At 52.8% G+C, this 26,977-nt stretch overlaps 1 protein-coding gene across 5 annotated transcripts in view; it reads left to right on the top strand.

The window, feature by feature from the left end:
- GRM7 (glutamate metabotropic receptor 7) overlaps positions 1–26,977 on the top strand; it is a 192,894-nt gene that overhangs the window by 85,527 nt on the left and 80,390 nt on the right. For all 5 annotated transcript variants that reach the window (XR_011681102.1, XM_071439283.1, XM_071439281.1 and 2 more), the window contains 2 exons: positions 23,153–23,294; positions 24,820–24,974. Coding sequence is in view for 4 of the 5 variants with exons in the window: in XM_071439283.1 (XP_071295384.1) it covers positions 23,153–23,294; positions 24,820–24,974 (297 nt within the window). In the remaining variant the exon portion in view is untranslated. The remainder of the gene's footprint in view (positions 1–23,152; positions 23,295–24,819; positions 24,975–26,977) is intronic.

Below are 26,977 nucleotides of genomic sequence, written 5' to 3'. Positions count from 1 at the left end.
GTCCCTGGTTCCTGAGCCCGCAGTGATCCCAGAGCTGCCCCTGTTCCCAGCCCCATTCAGTGCCTCCCACCAGCACTGAGCTCACTCCCTGTTTGGTTGCAGTCACTCCTTGGTTTCCTCAGCAATCTCAGCAGCCTCCCCAGCATGAAAAGCAAAGCACTTTCTTTTTATGGCTCCTCAGCTTGGAGCAGGTCTCAAAGCAAACCTGTGCAGTTTTGTCAGCTTCAGCAGGCCTTTCTCTGAGCAGAATGCTATTGATTAAACTCTAACAACACCTTTGACTCAGAAAGGAGCCAGGAATCACAAACATCAGAGATGGCAGAGATCTAATTTGGGTGTCATTAGAGCTAAGCTGCGTTTCTCTTCAGCAGTGAGTGTGCACAGGTGTGTCAGCAGCTGCCTCTGAGGGCAGCATTTTCACAAATGCCTGGGATGGCTGGGAGCTGCTGTGCAGCCCTGTGCTCTGCTCACCAGGCCAGAATTGATCCCAGCCCCCAGGGGCTCTGCCTGCCTGTCCCACCCAGCCAGGCCATGGGGACTGTGCTGATTGTGCTGGCAAATCCAGGGGGAAAATCCTCTCCCAGCTCAGCCTTTGGTCCTGGCCTTGGCAATGGGCTGTGAGTGCAGGGGCTGAGGTGGGGACTGAGCTGCCCCAGGGCAGGGGCTGCCTGGGGCTCCCCACAATGGGTTTGGGGCTGCCTGGAGCCCCCACAATGGATTTGGGGCTGCCTGGAGCCCCCACAATGGATTTGGGGCTGCCTGGAGCCCCCACAATGGATTTAGGGCTGCCTGGGTCTCCCCACAATGGTTTTGGGGCTGCCTGGGGCTCCCACAATGGTTTTGGGGTACCTGGAGCCCCCGCAATGGTTTTAGGGCTGCTTGTCCCCCCAGCTGTTCAGTGATTTTTTCCTTTGCTGTGTGGTCAGTCCTGCTTTGCCCTTGCAGGGCACTGGGTGCAAGCCCAAATTTCCCCAGAGGGTCTGGAGGTGGGTCCTGTGGGCTGTCAGGCTGGCTGTGGGTGTCTGGTCACAGCGTTCATTCCTGGAAATGTTGCTGAAGAGGAGGAGGAACGGGGGAATTGCTGCTCACAGTGGTGCTTGTCTCCTGTGTCTGTGTGTGCAGAGGGATTGCTCAGCCCTGGACAGGGCCAGGCTGTGCTGGGGCCGTGTGATGCTCCCCAGGGACACCAGTGTGCTCAGAGAGCACATTGCAGTGAAACTTGATTACAGACAGCAGCTCAGTAGCTCTGATAAAATCATTAATCTAATTCTTGTCTAATTTTTCTATTCTTCATTCACCATTACAACCATCCCACATTGCTTTCAGGCTACTGTTGAGGCTGTGGAGGCTGATTAAATTGCAAAGCAGACTTTTAAATGAAAGGATCCATATCCAGCTACACTCATTATCAGCTCCAAGAAATTAAATCTGCCCTCAGTGATTTACTGAGCAGCAAATCCAGCAGGGCCTGGCAGACCAAGGGCAGGGGGCAGGTGAGCAGGGCAGGGCCCAGGGGTGCCAGCCCAGCCCAGCCCAGCTGGGGGTGCCCAGGGCAGCTGCAGTCCCAGAGCACAGAGCATTCCCTCCCTGGGAGCTGTTCCTGCTGCACTGGGGCTCTGCACTGCCATTGGATTGCAGAGGGGGCTGTGGGTGAGATTCCCTCAGGGATGGGGGGAAAAAGCCCTGGAGCTCACCTGAGCTCTGGCTGAGCCAGCAGAGGAGCCCTGGGTGCCACAGCCCTGCCCTGGGTGCATGGGGCAGTTCTGGATGTTTTCATGGCTCTGGGATGTGGCAGAGGCTGCAGGGGCAGTTCTGGATGTTTTCATGGCTATGAGAGTGATGCAGTTCTGCTGCAGGGGCAGTTCTGGATGTTTTCATAGCCCTGGGATGTGGCAGGGGCTGCAGGGGCAGTTCTGGATGTTTTCATGGCTATGAGGGCAGTGCAGTTCTGCTGCAGGGGCAGTTCTGGATGTTTTCATAGCTCTGGGATGTGGCAGAGGCTGCAGGGTCATTTCTGGATGTTTTCATGGCTATGAGGGCAGTGCAGTTCTGCTGCAGGGTCATTTCTGGGTGTTTTCATGGCTATGAGGGTGATGCAGTTCTGCTGCAGGGTCATTCCTGGGTGTTTTCATGGCTATGAGGGTGATGCAGTTCTGCTGCAGGGTCATTCCTGGGTGTTTCCTTGCCCTGGGATGTGGCAGGGGCTGCAGGGTCATTTCTGGGTGTTTTCATGGCTATGAGGGTGATGCAGTTCTGCTGCAGGGTCATTCCTGGGTGTTTCCTTGCCCTGGGATGTGGCAGGGGCTGCAGAGCAGAGCAGGGGCAGCCCTCACCTGGAGCAGGAGCTGTGTCCCCAGCCAGGCACACTGTGCACACCCTGCCCTGGCCCTGCACTCAGCATCCACCCACAGGGCTGCTCCACCAACATTTCATCTGGGGGTTCAAGTTTCAGTTATCCCTGCTCCACACCTTTATACAAAGGGCAGCATTCCCCTGTAAGCTGATTTTTCAGGCAGACATGGGGTGAGTGTGGGGCTCTGTCTTACCTCGGTGTGTGTTGATGGGAGAAGCTCAGCTGCAATTTTAAATGAGCCTGATGGAAAACCCGAGGCAGGAGATTTGTAAGATTTTTACAGGAAAGAGAAGTTGGGATTTGTCCTGAAAACCTTTCATGTCCTTGGAGTGGTGCAGTCAGGGAGAGCCACATCACCTGTGGTGCCCGGTTTGTCAGGGGGCTCTGGGTCTGGGGCAGAGCCAGCCACAGCAGCTGCTCACCTGAGCCCAAAATTCACATTTATTTCACTGCTTGGGGGGTTCATCCACCTCTGCTTTGGAGTCCAAGGCAAACACAGGCAGTTGTTTTCTGGCACAAGAACTTTCAGGCTCGTGGTTTAATTGTGCTCTGGGTTTGTGAAGTCTTCAGAAAAGCCTTTCAAGGGCAATCCTGGGTTCTCTCCTTGCATGAGTGATCCACAAGACAAGCTCCTTTCCACTTCCTTGCTTCTCTGGTTTTTTTCTTTTCATGAGATTTGGGGAGGGTTTGAATTAGCAGAAAAGGAAAAGAAGGGTGGAGAGGGGTTTGGCACATGTGCAGTCACTGATGGACAGAGACGGCTCTGCCATAACAACATCCAGGAATTGCTGGAATAAAGAAAAGGTAATTAAAACCACACACCTCTAAAACTTTATTTTCACATATGTCTGAAAATTTGTGAACGCCTCCTGGAGTCAAACTGGCACCAAATATGTTTATAGCAGTATTTGAAATAGAAAATGCAAGCCACAGCTCTTACCTGTGTTCCTTAAGGTGTAATTGTTATTTATTCTGCACATATATAGATGTATAACTTGGTAGCTTTACATAATCTTCTTCTGGCTGGTGTTAATTGAATTAGTCATGCTCTTGGAATGCTAAAAAGATTTGCCTATGGGAATTTCTGTTCAGTTGTGAGTCAACAGTCAATTCTCTGGATTTTGTTTTAGTCAGTGACTCTTTATTAGAATAAACAAGATTATTGGCAGGGAAATGTTCTCTGTGTTGGCATGGGAAGAGAGATGGGGGACTGCCCAGGTGAGGATGGAGGTGAGCAGGGCTGGGGGCACAGGGAGGTTCCTGTGGCTCAGGGATGTTCCTGTGGCCCTGGGGAGGAGGATGATGGCCCTGGGGAGGAGGATGATGGCCCTGGGGAGGATGATTGTCACTTTGGATTTTTTGAGATTTTCTAAGCCTTCTGATGTTGACATTCTTGTAGTGAACTTTGTCACGCATTTTCTGTAAATAACTCATTGTTTTGCATTCCTTTATGGAGGAGTAGAAATTTGATGGGCTGTTGGTCTGTCCAGTGTCATTGGAGAGGTGGCACTGTCACCCTCCAATCCACTGTCACTCTCAGAAATCTATAAATGTTGGAGTCAGAAAATAAACTTCTCTTTTGCTTTACTTTGAGAACAGTGGTGTGAGGTTGTGTTCTTTTGTGTTTCATAGTGACAGATGATGATGGCCCTGGGGATGATGATGTCCCTGAGGATGATGATGATGTCCCTGAGGATGATGATGTCCCTGCCCTGTGGGGCTGGGGAGGATGATGATGATGATGTCCCTGGGGAGGAGGATGATGTCCCTGAGGATGATGATGATGTCCCTGAGGAGGATGCTGTCCATGCCCTGTGGGGCTGAGGAGGATGATGATGTCCCTGGGGAGGATGATGATGATGTCCCTGAGGATGATGATGATGTCCCTGCCCTGTGGGGCTGGGGAGGAGGATGATGATGTCCCTGAGGAGGATGATGATGTCCCTGAGGAGGATGATGTCCCTGCCCTGTGGGGCTGGGGAGGATGCTGCAGGATGAAGCTGGGAAATGCCTGTTGGACCAAGAGAGTTCTGGGGCAGTGTGAGAGAGTTCTGGAGCAGATTTTGTACCTTTTCAGAGCAGATGTGACCCAGCCAAGCCACCCAAGGGATTTATTTGTGGCCTGCTGGTTTCAGGCTGGGCCTGGCAGCCGTGGCTGCATGCAGGTGCTCTTGGATCCAGGGAAAGCAAAGTGAGACAGCCAGAGAGGAGCACAAGAGCTGGAGCAGGGTTGATTCAGGACAATTAAAGGGTAACAGAATAAGAGCAAAACAGATGGCAGATGCATCAAGGTAATTTCAAGCCTGTCTCCCCATGCTGGGCTCTTCTGCTAAGCTGGTAACCATGGACAGGAGAGGCAGAGGTTCCAGCTCCTCCTGAGGCCAGCTCTGGGACTGAAGCTCCCCGGTGCCGTCTGAGTGTAGAGCAGGAGGATTTATGCCTTGGCATGAAATAATCAGACCCTTTTGCATTGCTGGGCCCTTCTGGTGAGAAAGGAACAGATCTGTGAGTTTGCCTGGCGAATTGGATGAGCCTGGGACATTTGTTCCAATTTGATTTTTATAGCTCTGGAGGGACACGGTGACCAAGCAAGGCACAGACATTTCCATTTCTGTTCTCCAGAAATAGTGGGAGGCAGCATGTGCTTCTGCACCACAGGGATTATGTAGGTCAGCCTGCTTCTGAACCTGTTATTAAAAGTGACATTGCCAAAGAAAAATCAACAGAAAATACCAGGAGCTTTGAGTAAGAGCACCACAGGTCCCCAGTGTGTGTCCCATCCCCAGAGGGCTGCAGTGCTCAGCACTGGGCTCTCCTCAGCTCTCCTGCACCAAATGGTGCTGGGAAAAATCCCAGCTGCCATTCACCTGAAACAAAGGGATGGGTGCAAGTGGCATGAAAATGGATAACTGCCATAATGCCCATCATTTACTGGAAACTCAGTGTGATTTTTGTGAATTATCTTTCATTTTCCTCGATGGCTGGGCTCGGAAGGCATCTGCAGCCTTTGGAAAATGCTCTGCCTTTTCTGAGAGCAGTCAGGAGCCTGGAGGGTGATTGGGCTGTGGGAGCCCTGGCAGCAGGGACGGGCAGGGGCTGCAGGGCAGGGGTGAGGAAAGGGCAGGGGTGTGCTGGGGTTCACAGGGGTCCCAGGAGCAGGGAAGAGATGAGAATCCTGACTCCATGTTTCAGGAGGCTGATTTATTATTTTATGATATATATTATATTAAAAGAAAATTATATATCAAAACTATAGTAAAAGAATAGGAGAAAGGATTTCATCAGAAGGCTTGAAAGGAATAGAAAAGAATGGAATGATAATAAAAGCTCCTGACTAAGAGAGTCTGAGCCAGCTGGACTGTGATTGGCCATTAATTAAAAACAACCAAATCACAGATGCTCCTGTTGCATTCCACAGCAGCAGATAATTATTGCTTTTCTTTTCCTCTGAGGCTTCTCAGGAGAAAAGCCCCAGCAAAGGGATTTTTCACAAATTATGATGGTGACACAGTGGGCAGGGCAGGGGATGAAGGCAGAGCAGCTCCTCCCATCTGGCACCACTCAGGGGCTGCCTGCAGGGAGGGTGGCGAGGGCAGCATGGAAACCAGACAGGAATTGTCAGGAGCTGCTGAGCTCTGGAGCTGGAATTCCATGGTTCACGAGACCTTGAGGCTCTGTGGGTGTCCCCAGCTCTCCCAGGAGCTGCAGCCTCTGCCCTGGGCCTCCCACAGGTGCCAGGGGTGGCACCATCCAGTCCCCACTGAGAGGGAATTGGTGTCACACACATCCACGCCTTAATGAGCCCCTTCTGGGCACTCCCCTTCTCCACCATGTCGGGTTTTCCCCCCAGAGTTCTCTCTCCTGATTTTGTGTTGTTCATCCTAATTTGCCATGGAAACAGGAGAGCTCTGAATTTTATTTCCAGCACATTTTCTGTCCAGACAGGGTTAGAACTGGCTGCACCAAGCACCACTTTTCAGATGATTGGAGAGCCTTGATATGAAATTATGGGTGTTTTGCTATTAAAGTTTGAGTTCTGTTTCTGTCAAATGAAGGGAGAGAGAGGCAGAGACAAAATTTGTCTGCAGCCAAGATGAAATCCTCCCTGAAATGAGGAGCCACAAGTGGCACCTGCAGTAAAATCTCTGGGAATTGAACCCATCCAAGCACTCCAGGGGCAGGGGCTGACCCCTGGAGTCCCTTCCAGCTGTGATGTGAGCAGCAGGGTCATTTCAGTGCAGCTCCTGTTCCAGCTGGCAGGCAAAAATCCACACACAGCCACTAGAATTTGGAAGTGACTGCCACCAAGTTCAACCTTTTCACCTTGGACAACCTCATGATAAATTGAAAGTGATTCAGGACTTCTGCAGGAGCTGGGGGCTTGCTTTTTACTTACTCTAATGGATTTCTCTCTTTTTTTAAAAATCTATTTTAAAGCTTTTACATTTTTTCCCAAGGAAATAACTTCTGCTGGCGCAGGGACGTGGCAAAGGCTGTGTAACAGCCAGTTCTGGTGTGGCACCAAGGAGCAAACCCCTGGCAGGATGAGCTCTCATTCCTTGCTGACGTTTCCCCAGGAGCTGGAGTGACCCTGGGAGCCCTCCTGGTGCTCCAGCTGTGCTCCCAGCATTGCAGGTGGCTCCTGCTGATCCAGCTGTGCTCCCAGCATTGCAGGTGGCTCCTGCTGATCCAGCTGTGCTCCCTGCAAGTGGCTCCTGATCCAGCTGTGCTCTCAGCAGCTGCAGGTGGCTCCTGCTGATCCAGCTGTGCTCCCTGCAAGTGGCTCCTGATCCAGCTGTGCTCTCAGCAGCTGCAGGTGGCTCCTGCTGATCCAGCTGTGCTCCCAGCATTGCAGGTGGCTCCTGGTGCTCCAGCTGTGCTCTCAGCATTGCAGGTGGCTCCTGCTGATCCAGCTGTGCTCCCAGCATTGCAGGTGGCTCCTGCTGATCCAGCTGTGCTCCCTGCAAGTGGCTCCTGATCCAGCTGTGCTCTCAGCAGCTGCAGGTGGCTCCTGCTGATCCAGCTGTGCTCCCTGCACTGCAGGTGGCTCCTGCTGATCCAGCTGTGCTCCCAGCATTGCAGGTGGCTCCTGCTGATCCAGCTGTGCTCCCTGCACTGCAGGTGGCTCCTGCTAATCCAGCTGTGCTCTCAGCAGCTGCAGGTGGCTCCTGCTGATCCAGCTGTGCTCCCTGCAGGTGGCTCCTGGTGCTCCAGCTGTGCTCTCAGCATTGCAGGTGGCTCCTGCTGATCCAGCTGTGCTCCCAGCATTGCAGGTGGCTCCTGGAAGCACTTCCAGAGCTTGGCTTGGCTGCACTGGGGTGGATCAGGGCACAGAGGGGTGGCAGGCGGGCTCCAGGTGGATCCTCCTGAAGGTTTGTGGGGTTGGGAGGTGGTTTTGTGGACATCCATGATGGACATCCATCCATCCATCCATCCCTGTGTCCAACCATCCACCCATCCATCCATCCATCTGTAATGGGATAGAATATAAAAAAATAAAGCTAGTGTAGAAAGTAATCTCAGCCCTAAGGAGCTGCAGCTGGGCCAATTGTCAAAGATCAGGAACAGGCCTGACTTTACCAGGCCACAGCTGTACCCAATGAGAAGAAGATGCTATAAAAGAATGGGGTGGGTGGTTGATTGAGAGGGGAGCTGGAGTCAGTTGGGTGCTTTGTGAAGAGGAAAGAGTCAGAGCTCTGAGGAGCTGCCCACCAGAAACCCCAAGAAGGTGTGGAACCTTTGTGATAAGGAGACAACAGCCTGGAACCCCTGTGATGAGATGCCAACATCCACCCATCCCCAGAGCTCAGGAGCTGCTCCCTGGAGCATTGAGGGCAGCAGAAAGCTGGCTGAGAGCTCCAGCTCTGTGCCTGTGTGTGCAGGTGCAGCTCAGGGTGGGTGCTCTGGCTGTTGTTCTTTGGGGATTCCATTTCCCAAACTGCTGCTCCCCAGCCTCAGGGAACCCTGAAAGCACAGAGGGGGTGGAGAGGCCATTCTGCAGGACACCCACTGCACCCAGCTCTGTCCTGGCAAGGCTCTGTGGGCACTGGGCTCAGAGAAGGCACGCGTGGGAGATGCTGGGAGGAATGGTAAAAAAGCAGCAAGTGAAGCAGGAGACCCCAATGAGATATAATCTGTCTCAAAAAGTATTGATCTGGCCAAGTTCAGAGCAGAGTTACAGCTCAGGCAAGTCTGGTTTGGGCACTTGTGCCCCTGGACATTGCTCTCTCCCTCAGTTCCCCTTTCTTCCTCCCTGGTTTGGTTTTTTCCTCCCCGGTTTGGTTTTTTCTCTTTAGTTGGTTTTTCCTCCCTGGTTCGGTTTTTTCTCTTTAGTTATTTTTTCCTCCCCGGTTTGGTTTTTTCCTCCCCGGTTTGGTTTTTTCCTCCCTGGTTTGGTTTTTTCCTCCCCGGTTTGGTTTTTTCTCTCTGGTTTAGTTTTTCTCTTTAGTTATTTTCTCCTCCCCGGTTTGGTTTCTCCTCCCCGGTTTGGTTTCTCCTCCCCGGTTTGGTTTCTGTCCCTACCAGTTTCAGTAGAAATCCCAGGCTGTTGTGGATAAGCAGTGCCCCAGTCAGTGAATCTGCAGGTTTGGAGCAGACTCTGCACCCCCTGCCCTGGGGCTCTGCCTCTCCAGGTGCATCTCAGAGCAGCCCAAAGGCAGAGCTGGTTCAGGGGTTGCTGAGCGCACAGAGGTGGGAGGGGATGGCTCAGGGCAGCATTTCAGCATCCCTGGGGGCTGCAGGCAGTGGGATGAGCTGTGCTAAAGGAGATGTTCTCCTTTTGATCCTCCCTCTCCTGAATTTCTCCTTGGGTTTGTTCCTCTTCTCCTTGGGCTTGTGCAGGGCAGTCCCTGGCAGCTGAGAGGGCTCAGCCCCAAGGCCCTGCTCCAGTTCTCCCAGTACCTGTGTGCCCCACGTTTCATTAGCTGGGGTGGAGCAGGGATGTTCCTGGGCTGAGTTCTGTGCCTGCTCCTCGTGAGGAGCTGATGTAACCTGCGCTGTCTCTGCACCTGCCTCTAGACATTTAATGTGCAAGTGCAGCTCTCTGCTCTGTTTTAGGTGTTAGTGATGCCTTCAGCTGTGGCAGGGGAAACACACAACACTGAACTCCATATTTTGGTAGGTAAAAAGTGTTTCCATTTCTCTTTCAACCATTGCTGAAATGCTTTTATGTCTTTTTAGAGAAGAATCCCTTGGTTTTCACTGTAGCTCAGATTGCAGCAAGCTGTGCATCTCCAAGTTGGTGTGTTGGCTGGCTGCTCAATTAGTAGGAAAGTTCCATGCTAGTTATTAACAGGGATCTACCCAAAAAAGAGATGTCTCCTTGGCAATGCAACTTTTCTGGGAAAAAAAAAAATATTGTATGAGAGGCTGAGGGAACTGCTCCAGATTTGCTTCCAAGATCTGTAAATCAGGCAGAGGATTTACATGTTCTGCTGTTTCAGCTGGAATTCGCCTCCTCCATCAGATTATTTTAGCATTTTGTGGATAGTACTAATTAAAATTTATCATCAAAGTAACTGTAGTTTTAATAGGACTCTTCCCAGTGTTGGAGGAATCGAGTTTGCATTTAAAATCTTTACTGAGGGAGCAGGGAGGGAGGGATCAGGGCTCCTCCATGCCTTAGAAAACACAGAGATCAGGATCCTCCATGAGTGCAGGGCTGTGCTGTCCTCTGGCAGTTCCAGGGCTGCTGCAGCTGTGGGGCACCCAGTGCCTGCCCCACACATCCCTGTTGGGTCTGGGGTTGGAGGGGCAGCAGCTCCAGCCTGGCTTTGGGTGGGTGCAGTTCCCATCCCTGCTCAGTCTGGGGCTGCACCTCCAGCCTGGCTTTGGGTGGGTGCAGTTCCCATCCCTGCTCAGTCTGGGGCTGCAGCTCCAGCCTGGCTTTGGGTGGGTGCAGTTCCCATCCCTGCTCAGTCTGGGGCTGCAGCTCCAGCCTGGCTTTGGGGTGGGTGCAGTTCCCATCCCTGTTGGGTCTGGGGCTCAGGGGCAGCAGCTCCAGCCTGGCTTTGGGGTGGGTGCAGTTCCCATCCCTGCTCAGTCTGGGGCTGCAGCTCCAGCCTGGCTTTGGGTGGGTGCAGTTCCCATCCCTGCTCAGTCTGGGGCTGCAGCTCCAGCCTGGCTTTGGGTGGGTGCAGTTCCCACCCCAGGGCATTTCAAGCATGAGCAGCTCAGTGGCTCTGAGGTGTTTCCAGGATTTAATGAATGCTGGGGTTTGTGTTGTCCACTGTGTGTCCCAAGCACTCTCCAGGTGACAGACACCACAGCTTGGTGGGGTTTTCTTGCATTTTCTGTGTTTGCAGAGTGGAGGAGTTTGGGAGCTGTGCTGCCCTGTGCCCCGGGCTCTGGCCCCAGCTGGCAGAGCTCCCTCCCTCTGCCTGCCTTTGGGAAGGGGCCTTTTCCCAGCTCCTGACCTTCCTTCCTGCTCCTCTGTCCCCAGCCCTGCTCCTGCAGGTGTCACCTCCCATCCCCTCTCACCCTCTCCTGCCCCAGCTGCAGCTCCTCCGTTCCCATTTGCACGTTTGCATGTTCGCGGTGTCTGGTTCCTGCTGGTTATCAGCAGAGTCCCGGGAGATGGCAGGAGAGGCTGTGTGGGAGGGTGTTTAAAAGCTTATCTTTAAAGCCACGATGTTTTGTGATTTAAGAATTAAGTATGGATTAACAAATGGAGAAGTGACACTGTCTGGGGAATCGTTGGAGAGGGGGGAAGAGCGTGACTCAACAAATGGCTCCATCCCATCCCGTGCAGCTCTGGCTCTGGCAGCTCCTGCCTCAGCAGCTGTGCAGGCAACTTAATTAAAAACATTTATTTCCCCAAAATGAGGAGTTTGCAGAACAGCTGAAAGCGAGTGGATGAAACAAGGCTCGCTGGAATTCTGTGGATATTCTGCCTTTATCCTTTTTTTGTTTGTTTGTTTGTTTTTTTAATGCGGGGAACATTGCTCTGCTCTGAGAGAGGCACCCAGGAGGGCAGAAGTCAAATTCATGGCTTGTAAATGGAGGTGCTTTTTCAGGAGAGCTCCCTGTGTGTGCAGGGTCTGTTCCAGTGCTGGAAACAGCTCTGAGGGGTGGAACAGGGACAGGGCAGGGGCTGGAGAGCTCCTGAGGAGCTGGGCAGGGGCTGAGCCTGCAGCAAAGGAGGCTCAGGGGGCCCCTGTGGCTCTGCACAGCTCCTGCCAGGAGGGCACAGCCAGGGGGATTTGGGATCATCCCAGGGAACAGGGACAGGAGCAGAGGGAATGGCCCCAGGCTGGGCTGGGCAGGCTCAGGATGGATATTGGGAATATTCCTCCATGGAAAGGTGCTCAGGCAGTGGAAGGTCCCCATCTGTGATGGTGTTCACAGGGGTCTGAGGATGAGGGAAGAGATGAGGATCTGACTCCATGTTTCAGAGGGCTTGATTTATTATTTTTTGATATATATTATATTAAAACTGTACTAAAAGAATAGAAGAAAGGATTTCATCAGAAGGCTGGCTAAGAATAGAAAAGAATGATAACAAAGGCTTGTGACTGACCAGAGAGTCTGAGACAGCTGGGCTGTGATTGGCCATTAATTAGAAACAACCACATGAGCCAATCCCAGATGCACCTGTTGCATTCCACAGCAGCAGATAACCATTGTTTGCATTTTGTTCCTGAGGCCTCTCAGCTTCTCAGGAGGAAAAGTCCTAAGGAAAGGATTTTCCATAGAAGCTGTGTCTGTGTGTGACACCCATGCTGGGTGTGAAAGCCCTGTGCATGTGGCTCCTGGGGACAGGGCAGTGCTGGCCTGGCCTGGGGAAGGGTTAATGAATGCTGGGGTTTGTGTTGTCCATTGTGAGTCCCAAGCACTCTCCAGGTGACAGAAACCAACAGCTTGGTGGGGTTTTTTTGCATTTTCTGTGTTTGCAGAGCGGAGGAGCTTGGGGAGCTGTGCTGCCCTGTGCCTCCCAGCTGGACTCTGATCCTAGAGGGCTTTCCCAGCTGGACTCTGATCCTAGAGGGCTTTCCCAGCTGGATTCTGATCCTAAAGGGCTTTCCCAGCTGGACTCTGATCCTAGAGGGCTTTCCCAGCTGGATTCTGATCCTAGAGGGCTTTCCCAGCTGGACTCTGATCCTAAAGGGCTTTTCCCAGCTGGACTCTGATCCTAAAGGGCTTTTCCCAGCTGGACTCTGATCCTAAAGGGCTTTCCCAGCTGGACTCTGATCCTAGAGGGCTTTCCCAGCTGGATTCTGTTCCTAAAAGGGCTTTCCCAGCTGGATTCTGTTCCTAGAGGGCTTTCCCAGCCCAAACCATTCCCTGATCCCGTGAGTTACCAGGGTTCCTCTCCAGCCATGGTTTGCCAGAGCTCTGTGGGTGTCCCAGCCCTGGGATGAGCTGCTCTGTGTGTGAGCTCTGAGAAAGAGAATTTTGCATCCAAAATTCCACATTTCCTGTTAAAAGAGAGGTGGTAGCAAAGCAGCTCCTCCTCAGTGCAGGTTCCCTGAGGAGGGAGGCTTGGAATGCCAGGGAGGAGCTGAATCAGTGGTGGCTGAGCTGTCTCTTCACTCTCTGTTTTGGAATCAACCTAATCAAGTTCTTTCAATATGCCATAATATTGGGAGAAATGATTAATACAAACCTTGGAAACTGAGATGGAGCTTTGAAATTAATTTCAAATATTAAAAGTGTTAATCAAAGTGTTAATTTCCCTCACTCCCATTGCAGTAGTTTTTGCAAAGTAAAGATAACTTTGGTCATCTTTTCCGACCACAAAATGAATTAAAGATAAAGGAAGTGGATGTCTTATGTGAAATAGCAGTTAAGCTCTGTTTCCTCAGGAGTTACATTGATTTAATTGCTTTTCATTTGTGTAACACTCAGAACATCATTTGAATTCCTCCATAGGAGTCAGGATCTCTTTCCAAGGGAAATGTGCTGGCCCTTCCCCCTCGTTCCAGGAGGAGCTGCAGCTCCTGGGGCACGGGGAGCAGCCAGGGCTGGGCGGGGGGCACTGGGAGCCCCTCCTGCAGCCCAGGGACCTGCAGAGCTCCAACCCCTCTGTGGGGTCACTGCTGGCAGCCCTGGGGCAGCTCTGCCCCTCCTCAGCCCCGGATGTGTGAAATGCCCTGGGGTGATGCCCGCTGCAGGGGCACAGAGGGAAATGCAGTTAAATGGGACTAACACCAGGAGTGCCCCACAGTAAAGGGAAAGGGCCACGTGCAGCATCATTGATTCTTCCTTATCCTGTCTTTGGCCTCTCTCCTTGGTCTTGTGAATCCCAGATTTCCTGGGTTTTTTCTGATTTTTCCTGGTAATTTTCTGATTACCTTGCCCTATCAAGATTCTGCAGAAAACCCCTTCTTTGTGGCATAAAAAATGTTTAAAGCTAGAGTGATTGATTGATTGATTGATTGATTGATTGGAAGCCGTGCCCTCATTGCTGGTGCATTAAGATTTTGACTCTCTGAGGTTCTTGCTGTAAAGGGAATTTCCTGGGGTTTATTCTTGGTGTGGCACAGTGCAGCTTCTCCTACACTGTCGCAGGTCAGGGTGCCCAGTTGATAAAATCAGGGCTGCAGCACCAGGGAAATGGAGGCTTTAAAGGTTGATGGGGTTTTGGGGAGCTTTTAGGGCAGCGTGGAGGGACGGTTCCTGCAGCAATCCCTGGGCTCTGGGCCCTCTGGGTATTGGCAGATATTTCACAGGACTCTCAGGTCCAGCCCCAGGTGAACACAATCCCTGTCTGCAGAGGGCTGTCCACTGAACAGGCTCCCTGGAAGGCAGAGAGTGCTGGATCACTCAGGAATATCCACATCCCCTCTCTCCTGGGGGAGGAGGGAGCACAGGAACGGGGACTGGGAGAGCCCCCAGTGCCCCCTGCCATGGCAGGGACCCCTCCCTCTGTGCCAGGCTGCTCTGAGCCTGCCCTGGGTGTCCCTGTCCCAGCCCCTGTCCCCAGGGGAGTCCCCAGGTGGGTGCTGGTGTCTGCTGGGATCCCTCAGGAGCTTTTCCCTCAGGTGAGGCCCTGCTGGGATCAGTCCTGGCCTGCCTTCCCTCAGCCTGCTCCTATCTCCCTGTGCAGCCTCTGTGGCAGAGCTCCATGGAATGGAGTGCCTCAGGGCTGGGCTGGGCTTTGCCAGGCTGCAAGAGTGGTTTTATTGAGCTATATTGCATTTTTAGTACTCATTTGAGAGAGGGCCATTAAGGCTCAGCGAGTACATTAAGAACATTACTCCAGTGTGAAGGAGATGGGGATTATGAGAAGGACTAGCAAAGACCAAGGAGTTACAGAGTTCTATTTTCCATTTCCCTGTGTGAGGGCTGGGGACAGGGCCTGCTTAAACAGCTCCCAGCTTTGCTGAATGTGCCCATTTTGGGTTCCAGAAGAGCAGGGGTCACTGTGTGAGCTCCCAGCACAGACCCTGGTGTGAGTCTGGAGGAAAATGTGCTGCAGCAAGGGAGGAGTGATCCAAAACCCAGGAGGGACCCACCAAAACCTGGTCTGGTACTGCAGGGATGCCTGCAGGGATGGGGACCAAGGTGGGGCTGGTACAGAAGGGTCCTCTGGGGTCCAGCTCTCAGCCCCATCTGGACCCTTTCTCTGTGGCCTTGTTCCCTGTCCCTGATCTGTTCCAGGGCTTTTGGGAGCCTGGCTCTGGGCTCCTGGAGGAGTTTTGTCATGCTGTAAACGCTGCTCTCTCCTTGGGTGGAAAAACGAGGAAAATGCTTCCTTCCAAAATTATCTATCAAAGATGCTTCTGCTCGCTGCCCTCCCACGGAGCTGTCTCACAGGTCCTGGCTGCTCTCTGCATTTGTCACTCTCTGAAGAGGTGACAAGTCTTTGCTTGCTCTGACACCAGCAGCCACAGCAGTGCCATTGTCTGGGAGCAGCTGAAATGCCACGTTCCTTCCCCAAGAAAAAAGGGGATTGGGGACCTGGGAACGCTGCAACCTGGAGTTAGAAAAGCTCCATCATTAGGGATCGTTCTGTGCTCACAGTCTGTAATGATTCCTTATCCAGAGGTGGCATCCTTACTGCTGGGGGGGAACAAATATTCCTGCAGGAGCAGCCCAGCACTGAGCAGCTCCTGATCCCCAGCAGCTCCTGATCCCCAGCAGCTCCTGATCCCCAATTCCCTGATCCTGATCCCCAGCATTCCCTGATCCCCAGCATTCCCTGATTCCCAATTCCCTGATCCTGATCCCCAGCATTCCCCTGATCCCCAGCATTCCCTGATCCCCAGCATTCCCTGATCCCCAGCATTCCCTGATCCCCAGCATTCCCTGATCCTGATCCCCAGCATTCCCTGATCCCCAGCATTCCCTGATCCCCAGCATTCCCCTGATCCCCAGCATTCCCCTGATCCCCAGCATTCCCCTGATCCCCAGCATTCCCCTGATCCCCAGCATTCCCTGATCCCCAATTCCCTGATCCCCAATTCCCTGATCCTGATCCCCAGCATTCCCCTGATCCCCAGCATTCCCCTGATCCCCAGCATTCCCTGATCCCCAATTCCCTGATCCTGATCCCCAATTCCCTGATCCTGATCCCCAGCAGCTCCTGATCCCCAGCATTCCCCTGATCCCCAATTCCCTGATCCCCAGCATTCCCTGATCCCCAATTCCCTGATCCCCAATTCCCTGATCCCCAGCACTCCTGTGTCTGAGCCTGGGCTCTCTCTTTCCTCCTGGCTGCTGGAGGCAGGTGAAGGACAGGGCTCACCGGTAAATGCAGGTGTGCAGCTCAGGAGCCCCCTGTTCTGAGCCTTTGAGAGCAAACAGGGAAGGGTTCATCCATTTAGGGGTTTCCTCTGGCTTCCCTGCACTCCCATCTCAATCCAAGGGCTCACATCTCCTTGCCAGGGGCATCCCAGAGCCCTCCTGAGCCCTCCTGAGCAGGGCTCTGCCCAGGCCCTGGCAGCGCTCCTGGCACGGAGCTCACCAGCAAAAGGCATTTCCATGTTCTATTTTCTATTGCCTTTTCCTGCCTGGCTGTACTGCGTGCCTCCAATGCACCTTTGAAGCAGATTTTAGGAAGCCAAAAGCTCCTAAATCCCTCCTGCAGCCAGGCCCTGGGCTGAGCCAGTTCTCACTCGAGGTTCCCAGGCACAGGCAGCTCCTTCTCCTTCTATTCTGTCTCACAAACAGAGCTTTCCTACATCTCTCAAAGTCATCTTACACCGTTCTTGTAATTTAATTTAGTGTTCCCAAGGAGAGTCTTAATTTTTTGTATATTACTGGAGTTTAACTGCCATAATAAAGGACAATTTTGAGGTGATAAAACACACCAGGAATGTCATTAAATATGCAGCAAAGGTCTGACACAATGGAATTAAGCATTAATGAATAACATGCTAGAAATATTAGTCTTCCATATTAGTTTAGGTGTTCTGTTGTTGGGTTATGATGAGGGCTAATAGGAAAAAATGAAACAATAAACAAAATTAGTGAAAATGAAATTTCAAGTGATTCAGTAGCTTCTTCATGTGTAGAAAGTTTCTAAGTTAAAGCTGTTGGGTATCCACAGGGATCCTTTTCCTTGGATAAATTGTTGTCATTCCATGTGTTAATGTAATTTTATTATTGGTGCACTTTCCAGTTTTACTATTGAATTTCCATACTCTGGAGATGTAATCTGAACCCGAGCCCATCTGCAGATCAGGGCATTTGTAAACTTCTTTGAGTGCCATAAGCAAGGACTCAGTGGCTCTTGGCAGGAGGGTGAGCATTCCTGGGGAGCAGATATTCCTTGTTCCAGGAAGGAACAAGCAGCCAAGGCAGGGCTCATCAGGACTCTGATTTAGGACAGAGGGCCCAGCTGGCATTTCTGGATCTCTCTACCAGCCCTACTTTAACTTGAAGCTCCTTTTCCTTGAGGATCCTGCATACTGTGAGCTGATCTGGCCTCTCCATGTGTTTTCCCTGCAGGGTGTGCTCCATGCCCAGGATGTTCCATTCCCAGAGCTGTGGGTTTGGCTGGCAGCAGAATGAACCAGCCCCACCAGCCCCTCTGAACCTGCCTTGCTCTGCTTTCCCTGGGGGGCATCAGTTTATAAAATCAATTTATTGCCATTTCTGGAGTGGCAGGAGCTTTTCTGTCCCTCAGCTCATTCCCACAGACTGGAATTCCTTTGGGGTGCAAGGGGCAGATGCCCTGGGCATCTCCTCGGCTCTGCATCCCTTGGATAAATCCCTGAGAGCCTGGGGTGGGCTCAGGGCAGCCCCTGGTGGGCTCCCATGCTGGGGCAGGGAATATTGCACACCCAGGCCAGGATCACTCTGTTCACTGGTTTTATTTGCAGGGTTGGGAACAGGACTGCAAATGTTCCTACACTCAAACCTCTTCCTGAAGGTCTGATTGTTTGTGAGGCTGCTGGCAGGCCCTGGAACGTGGGTTCGTTCTGGGTTTTGGTTAAACATGAACAAAGCTTGGCCCTAAAGCCCTCCCTGGGAAGTGGCTGCTGCAGCAGAGCCCCGTGTGGCTCTCAGGTGGATTCCCAGCCCCTGCTCTGAGGGCTGGGTGGGTTTGCCATGCTGTAAATGCTGCTCAGTGTGTCAGGATTCCCTGCTCTGAGGGCTGGGTGGGTTTGTAATGCTGTAAATGCTGCTCAGTGTGTCAGGATTCCCTGCTCTGAGTATTGGGTGGGTTTGTAATGCTGTAAATGCTGCTCAGTGTGAGGATTCCCTGCTCTGACTGTTGGGTGGGTTTGTAATGCTGTAAATGCTGCTCAGTGTGAGGATTCCCTGCTCTGAGTATTGGGTGGGTTTGCCATGCTGTAAATGCTGCTCACTGTCAGGATTCCCTGCTCTGAGTATTGGGTGGGTTTGCCATGCTGTAAATGCTGCTCACTGTGTCAGGATTCCCTGCTCTGAGTATTGGGTGGGTTTGTAATGCTGTAAATGCTGCTCAGTGTGAGGATTCCCTGCTCTGAGGATTGGGTGGGTTTGCCATGCTGTAAATGCTGCTCAGTGTGAGGATTCCCTGCTCTGAGGATTGGGTGGGTTTGCCATGCTGTAAATGCTGCCCAGTGTGAGGATTCCCCAGGAATCCCATCCTTGGCCCTGAGGATTGGGTGGGTTTGCCATGCTGTAAATGCTGCCCAGTGTGAGGATTCCCCAGGAATCCCATCCTTGGCCCTGAGGATTGGGTGGGTTTGCCATGCTGTAAATGCTGCTCAGTGTGAGGATTCCATGCCCTGAGGGCTGGGTGGGTTTGTAATGCTGTAAGTGCTGCTCAGTGTGTCAGGATTCCCTACCCTGGAGGATTGGGTGGGTTTGCCATGCTGTAAATGCTGCTCAGTGTGAGGATTCCCTGCCCTGAGGGCTGGGTGGGTTTGCCATGCTGTAAATGCTGCCCAGTGTCAGGATTCCCCAGGATTCCCATCCTTGGCCCTGGAGGATTGGATGAGTTTGCCATGCTGTAAATGCTGCTCAGTGTGTGAGGATTCCATGCCCTGAGGATTGGGTGGGTTTGTGTCAGGTGTTTGAACAACTCCATCCCTGCTGAGGAGTTTGGGGCAGCCCCAGGTGCATCTCAGGACTAGAAAATGATCCTTTGTCACTCTGGCTCTTTGGGATGTGATTCTGCCTTGTCACGGAGCTCTCCTCAGTTGTGCTGTCCAGGTTTTCACAAGGGGAGGATCCTGACTTCTTTAAACTCTGTTTCCAGCCTTACTGCCACTGGTTTCTCACCTGCAGAATACAGGAGGTTTACAAGTGAAATCCATTGCAGCTCATAAATTGGGTATGCAGGGAATGGCAGGAAATGCCAGAACCCAGCAGTGGGATAGAAAATGTACAATGAAATGGGAAAAACCTCCTGTGTGCCTTTGAGGTTTATTTCATTTTTCCCCAGTGAATTCCCCTCCTTTGCCCCCCCAAACTCCAGTTAAAGTGTTTGACTGATTTATTTCCCCCGTGTGTGGGGGTCCTGCCTGTTGCAGCATCCTGGGGCCACAGCAGCTCCCTGGCAGGGTCTGTGTGAGGGATCAGAGCTCTCCTGCACTTGGAGACTTCTCATTTTTATTGTGCTTTTAATTTTTATTGTTTACCTCACAGAGTCTTGGTACCACCTGTACCTAACCCGAGCTCTTCTCACCCCTCCCAACACAGCATGGTTAAAATCTCCATTTTGGGGTGTTTCCTGTGCTGGCTGCAGTGAGGGGGCTCCTGGAACTGCTGCCAGTGAGGAGCAGCTGAGCTGTGCCAGGGGCTTTCCTGTTGTTCCCAGAGCTCTGATAAACACCCAGGAGGCTGCTCCTGGCAGCTGCTAATTTTAAAGGAACATATTAATCAAATTAATTGAGAGTTCCTTTTAATAATCAGCAGCAGCAACATAACTTAGTGACGTGATGTTTTCAGTGTTGCCAAAAGTGATTCCCCCCAAAAAGGGATCTCTGCAGATAAATCAGCTGAAAAAGTATTCAATTGTCTCTTTTGCTACCTGATAATCCAATTAAGTGGTGATAAGAAAAACAGCTCCTGGAGCATTCCAGGGCAGCAGAATAATGTAGTTAGTGTTGTAGAGAGCCCAGATAGCAGCCAGCCATGGGTATCCATGGCTACTGCAGCAGCACTGCACTGCCCTGCCAGCTCTGGGATCCCACACCTGAGCTGCCTCTGGATCCCAAAGCTGAGCTGCCTCTGGGATCCCCAAACCTGAGCTGCCTCTGGGATCCCACACCTGAGCTGCCTCTGGGATCCCCACACCTGAGCTGCCTCTGGATCCCACACCTGAGCTGTCTCTGGGATCGCCACACCTGAGCTGCCTCTGGATCCCCACACCTGAGCTGCCTCTGGATCCCAAAGCCTGAGCTGCCTCTGGGATCCCCACACCTGAGCTGCCTCTGGATCCCCACACCTGAGCTGCCTCTGGGATCCCACACCTGAGCTGCCTCTGGGATCCCACACCTGAGCTGCCTCTGGATCCCAAAGCCTGAGCTGCCTCTGGATCCCAAAGCCTGAGCTGCCTCTGGATCCCACACCTGAGCTGCCTCTGGGATCCCACACCTGAGCTGCCTCTGGATCCCAAAGCTGAGCTGCCTCTGGGATCCCACACCTGAGCTGCCTCTGGGATCCCACACCTGAGCTGCCTCTGGATCCCAAAGCTGAGCTGCCTCTGGATCCCACACCTGAGCTGTCTCTGGGATCCCCACACCTGAGCTGCCTCTGGATCCCACACCTGAGCTGCCTCTGGATCCCACACCTGAGCTGCCTCTGGATCCCAAAGCCTGAGCTGCCTCTGGGATCCCCAAAGCCTGAGCTGCCTCTGGGATCCCAAAGCCTGAGCTGCCTCTGGATCCCAAACCTGAGCTGCCTCTGGATCCCCAAAGCCTGAGCTGCCTCTGGGATCCCAAAGCTGAGCTGCCTCTGGGATCCCACACCTGAGCTGCCTCTGGATCCCAAAGCCTGAGCTGCCTCTGGATCCCAAACCTGAGCTGCCTCTGGATCCCAAACCTGAGCTGCCTCTGGGATCCCAAAGCCTGAGCTGCCTCTGGATCCCAAACCTGAGCTGCCTCTGGGATCCCAAAGCTGAGCTGCCTCTGGGATCCCCAAAGCCTGAGCTGCCTCTGGGATCCCAAAGCCTGAGCTGCCTCTGGATCCCAAACCTGAGCTGCCTCTGGGATCCCAAAGCTGAGCTGCCTCTGGGATCCCAAACCTGAGCTGCCTCTGGATCCCACACCTGAGCTGGCCTGGGACACCCCCAGGGCAGCCCCTGTTCACTCCTGGGTGTCTCTGGCTCCCTTGCCAGGCACTTTGTGCAGCCTGGAGCATTTGTCACTCCTCCAGGCCACCGGGGTAATGAATCACTGCAGGGATCCTATGACAAGATCCTGAATTTGCAGCTTTCGTGTTTTTACCACCTAATTCCCTCGGAGGTTTTTCCCTTGGAAGTGCTGTGAATTAACCTGACACTCCCAATAACTGTGCACATGTTTCCTGTTGGGCTGGAGTGTGGGATGAGGATGTGGAAGCTGAACTTGCTCCCCTGTGCCTTTAGGACAGCAGACACCCAGTTCCCCGGGCACTGTGCTTGCCAGGGGGTGACAGAGGGCACGCTGGTGTTTGCCATCTATCCCTGATTCCTCCTGCCACTTCTCCTAAATTCCCCTGAGCAGAGGTGGTGCCAAGGCTAGCAGGGCCCATGGCATCTGCTCCTTTTGGGAAGGCTCAAACTGTGTGTGCCTGTCACCGCTGCCAGTGTGATCCCTGCCAAGTGGGACAGCCCTGCTCGTGGCCTTGGGTTCATCCTGTCTCCTTCTGACTGGGGAAAATAGAGCATGTAAAGCTGTTCCCATTTCTGAGCTCGCTGGCACTGAGACTTTCAATCCTCATTTAAAATGAAGTTGATTTTTAAAGCTCGGTAGTGTTTGCTTTTCAAGGGGAAAAGAAAGGTTGCAGAATGTCCAGGTTGTGATAATCGCAAAACAAATGTTTTATGTGAGTCAGAGAAAAACTTGGGGGTTATTATTCTCCTTTATTCTCTTCCAGCCTTTCCTGTTCAGTGTTTCACTTCTCCCCATGAAGCAATGGTTTTGTTCCAGTGAGCCTTTGGAGCAGCTGGCCCAGCAGAGCTCCTTTGCCTTCAGGCAGCTGCAGCTCAGCTCCTCTCTGTCAAAAATCAGGGAAAACAAGGCTGGCCTGCCTTGTGAGGGGCTCAGGAATGGCACAGGAGCTGCATTTCACATTCCCAGCTGTCCCTGGGTCCCTCTGGGTCTGCTTTGCCCTGGGATGAGGAGGATGCTCTGGGGCTTGAGCCTCCTCCTCCTCCTCCAGGTCCTTCACCCTGCAACACCTTCTCCAGTGCTTCAATTACAGGACTTGTAAAGCTGGGTTTTAAAGCCTATCTGTGAATCTCTCCCTTGTCCTGCTGCCTTTTAATTAACTCATCCCCACTGCTGGTTTTTATTAAGAGCTCTGATACGTTATTAATTAACGCTCTGTGCACTATGGTGAGCAGGTTGGTATCAAAGATGCTGTAAAAGATGAAAGTGATTACTGCTGAGAATCAAAATAATTAAGGCAAAAGTTGTGTTTTCATCTGCCAGCAACAACCAGAATGTTGGTGGAGATGGGAGATGGGATTTTTTAAATTTATTTTTTTTTAACAGACTAGACAGCTGTAGCACAGGAACTGTGCTAAAAGTGGGCATTTTTTGGTCTGGCTGAGGGTACCTGTGGCTGTGCTGATGCTCTTTGCTGTGTTCTCTGGGTGTTCATGAGAAATCCCTTTCACAGACTTTATCTTGAGGTTTCACTGTTTTGTCTGTCCATCTGTTTGGTGGTGGGCCCTTGAACAAACAGGGGTTTTGTTGCACAGTGTGGGTTTTGCTAATATCTCAGCTTTGGCTGTTCCCATTCCAGCTCAGTCATTCCAGTGGAAGCATTTTCCCCCAGTAGCTCCCAAGTTGCAAAATCAAAAAGAATCTCAGCCCTTCAGTGAGATAAACCTGCCCAATACACTGTCAGTACCTTCTGTCTCTCAGTCCATTGTTTTGGGGTTTGTTCATCAGTTTAGGCTCGTTCAGCTCGCTGTTTCCTGTTTGAATTCCTTTTCATCCTTCCACTGCCCGTTTCTTTGCTTGTTGTGCCGTTCTGCAGTGGGCTGGGCACAGTCTGTGTAAGCCCTGACCCCCCAGCCCTGCAGGCTGTGCTGTCAGAGCAGGAATTGCTCGGACCCCTCTGGATCTGGCCGTGGATGCTGGAAGGGCAGTGACCCCCGGGGCACCTCCTCCCCTCCCGGCTCCCTTTGGGCTGTGCCTTCCCCACTGCTGGGCTCTGTGACATTTCCCTGTGCTCCCCTGAGGGTCCCTTTGTGCTCTGCTCCCGGCACAGGCGGGCTCTGCATCGCCCAGTCCCTGAAGATCCCCCAGGAGCGCAAGGACAAGAGCATCGACTTCGACCGCATCATCCGGCAGCTGCTGGAGACGCCCAACGCCAGGGCCATCGTCATCTTCGCCCATGATGAGGACATCAGGTGAGCCTGGGAGCCTGGGCCCTCCCTGGGCAGGGAAAGGTCTGGGCTGGGAGCCACAAGGGATATGGGGACCTGGGAATGGGGGCACCAGGCACCATGTGGGACATGGGGAGCTGGGAATGGGGGAAAGCACCCAACGCCAGGGCCATTGTCATCTTTGCCCATGATGAGGACATCAGGTGAGCCTGGGCCCTCCCTGGGCAGGGAAAGGTCTGGGCTGGGAGCCACAAGGGCTGTGGGCAGCTGGGAATGGGGGAAGCACCAGGCACTGCTGCTGCTGCTGCTGGCTCATGGGTGCCCTGAATGGGGCCCAGGAGCTGGGAGCTTTTCCTGGAGCTTTTCCTGGAGCTTTCCCATGCTCCCGTTGGGTGGCAGAGCTGACCTTTCCTCTCAGAGGAATTGCAGACACGCCCCCCTCTCCAGGCTCATTCTACTCGGTGTAATTCATTAATTCAGTCTGGTTTATGGCTGATGAAAGTTAATAGTGATAAAGTGACTTGGATGCTCAAGGTTAAACCACATGGAATGGGCTCATAAAATAACACAAAGAATATTTTATATTTCATTATTCACTTGCGTATTCTGGGTCCAGAATTTGAAATTAGCTTAAAATTGTGATGGAATCATCAGTTGCTGAGAGGCCTGGTCCCACAAAACGAGACAAAAAGAATTTTGGGAAAAGTTTCAGTAAAGTCAATGGGAAAACTCTAAGTTTTAGTGGAATCAGTTGTGGGATATAGGGTGAATTTAAAGAGAATGGATCTTGGGATGGTTTGGGTTGGGAAGGACCTTTGGAGATCACCCAGTCCCATCCTTCCCTGGCCCAGAGCCCGAGTGTCCCAGCCCCTGAGCTCTGCTGGGCTCAGGAATGTGCTGGGCCTCCTCATCACAGCCCAGTCAGGCTGGAGGAGACCCCTGAGCCCACAGGGTGCAGCCCCTGTGGCAGTGCCACCCCCGTGCCAATGGGACCCCCATGCCAGTGCCACCCCATTCTCTAGAGCAGCCCCCGTGCCAGTGCCACCCCTGTGCCAGTGGGACCCCCATGCCAGTGCCACCCCTGTGCCAGTGCCACCCCGTTCCCTGGAGCAGCCCCATGGCAGTGACCCTGATGCAAACCCCCCATTTCCTGGAGCAGCCCCTGTGCCAGTGCCACCCTGTTCCCTGGAGCAGCCCCTGTGCCAGTGCCACCCCTGTGCCAGTGCCACCCCGTTCCCTGGAGCAGCCCCCTCTGCCAGTGCCACCCCGTTCCCTGGAGCAGCCCCGTGGCAGTGCCATCCTATTCCATGGAGCAGCCCCCGTGCCAGTGCCACCCCTGTGCCAGTGCCACCCCGTTCCCTGGAGCAGCCCCCTGTCAGTGCCACCCCATTCCCTGGAGCAGCCCCTGTGTCAGTGCCACCCCTGTGCTGGTGCCACCCTTGTGCTGGTGCCACCCCGTTCCCTGGAGCAGCCCCGTGGCAGTGCCACCCCGTTCCCTGGAGCAGCCCCGTGGCAGTGCCCCCGATGCCAACCCTGTTGCTCTCCACAGGCAGATCCTGGCAGCAGCCAAGAGGGCAGACCAGGTGGGCCATTTCCTGTGGGTGGGCTCCGACACGTGGGGCTCCAAGGTGAGCCCGCTGCTGCAGCAGGAGGACGTGGCCGAGGGAGCCATCACCATCCTGCCCAAGAGAGCCACCATCGAGGGTAAGAGAAACTTCATGTTTCCATTTAAACTCAGCTTAACTGTTATTTCAGATCAAGCACTGTATTTATCCATATTGCTGCATGCTTCAGAAATAGCCACACCTGTACAGGTGTGTGTGTGTGGTGAATTTTGGGGAGCTGGTTTTGCTGAACCCCTTTGTTTCTCAGCTTCCCTTTGTGCTCTCAAGTGTTCATAGTCTGATCTCAGCTCAGTTTGTTAACCCTGCTGTGATAGAGATGCCTCAGCACCCACATGGCTCCCTCTGGGCCAGGCTGGTCGGGGTCTGTGTTCTCTGGAGGAAAAGTTGTTTCCAGGGTAGGCACTGAGCAGGGAACCCAGCTCCTCTGCTGGCCCAGTCCTGGAACACACTGCCCACGTTAAAATGGGCTCTGGTGCCTTCACTCCCTGGAAAACCAAATATTTGCATTTTTCCTGCGCCTGCACTCCCTGCTCATCAGTTATTCCTCTCAGGTAGATCATCTGCTTCATTCTTTTACATTTTTAGCCCCCCGAGGCACTCGTGGATGTTATTTCTCTGTAAATACAGAAAGTTGACAGACAATGAAGTGGTTTGTTTCTGAAAAGCAGGATATTTTAATAAGCTTTTCCCACTGTCTGTATTCATCCCTGAGGGTTTCTGACACAGAAACGAAAATTCTGTCAACAGTACACAGAAACAAAAACTTCCCACGTTTGTTTGTTTTAAAATATTTTCTTTTTATGTTACACATTAAACCCCTGATGGGAAGCACGAGGGGGTTTTGGAGGCAGTGGTGAGGATGGCAGAGTGGGAGAGTTCAGGTGAGCAAAGTCAGTTAAATTAGAGGTATGAGTATCAGTGTATTTGGTGTACCTGCAAAAAAATTGTATTTATTGAGCCTGCAAATATCTCCTGGTCCAGTGGGGAAGTGCCTGGAGTAGCCTGGCTGCGTTTTGCACATGGGCTGGGGGTTACTGTGGTACCTCAAGTACATTTTGCCTCCAAGTGTGTGTCCCTGCTGTGTCCTTCAGGACAGACACCCCTTTTGGGGTCTGTGTGCTCCAGGAGGGGCAGGGTGAGGGGTCCCTGTGCAGAGCAGGGGGCTCCTGCCTGCTCCTGCCCACTGCAGGGGCTCAGGCTGGGCCTGCCCTCCCCAGCCCCATCCATGCCAAATGCCATCTGCATGTGCCACCTGCTCCTGCTGCCAGGGGCTGGGGGGCTCAGAGCTCAGCCCTGGCTGCTGGAGCAGCTCAGCTCCCACCTTCCCCTTCAGGCTGGTCCCATTTCTGTCCATCCCCAGGAGAAGAGCCAGGGGATGCTCAGGAGCCCCCAGGCTTTGGTGTCTCCGTGCCCAGGGAGGCCCTGGCCCCTCTGGGTTGCTGCCTCCCTCATGCCCAGGCTGCTGGGGGTTGTTCTGCTTTCCTTTCTGGCCTTTGAGTCTCATTTGGCCACAGGACCCAGAGAAAGGAATTGGGCATTTTAATGTCATCCTTGCATAATTCAGAAATGAACATCTGAAATTCAGCAATACAGCTGCTTTTGATGGGGGCATAAAATGAAAGAAACAGAGCCCCCTGGTTTAACCAGGCTGCAGGAAGGAGCAGGTGGAGCCCTGAGCAGAGCCCAGCCCAGCTCCTTCCCTGCAGCATCCTGGGGCTGCAGGGCAGGGCACAGCTCAATAATTCCCCCTGCATTCACTGAGAGCCCTGTGTCAGAGTCAGGAATGAGGGGCTTGCCCTTGCTTTGCTCCTCAAACCATCTCCTCTTTATTCCCTTTCCTGTATCTCTGTCTGGAGTGGTGTTTGGGATATGTTGGAAGAAGGCTCCTAAGAAACCTGGCTGGAAGCAGAGAGAGCACTGCAGCTCCTGTGCCTTGGCTTGAGTGTTGGCCCTGCCTTGCCCCAGGGAAGGGAACCATGGAATCATGTTTAATCATGGAATCATGGAACCGTGTTTAATCATGGAATCATGTTTAATCATGGAATCATGTTTAATCATGGAATCATGGAACCATGTTTAATC

This window comes from Agelaius tricolor, unplaced genomic scaffold (genome assembly GCF_023055355.1).
Source record: "Agelaius tricolor isolate 1412-34295 unplaced genomic scaffold, bAgeTri1.0.p SCAF_14, whole genome shotgun sequence".
NCBI classification, from domain to species: domain Eukaryota; kingdom Metazoa; phylum Chordata; class Aves; order Passeriformes; family Icteridae; genus Agelaius; species Agelaius tricolor.
This window is presented reverse-complemented; position numbering and strand designations above follow the sequence as displayed.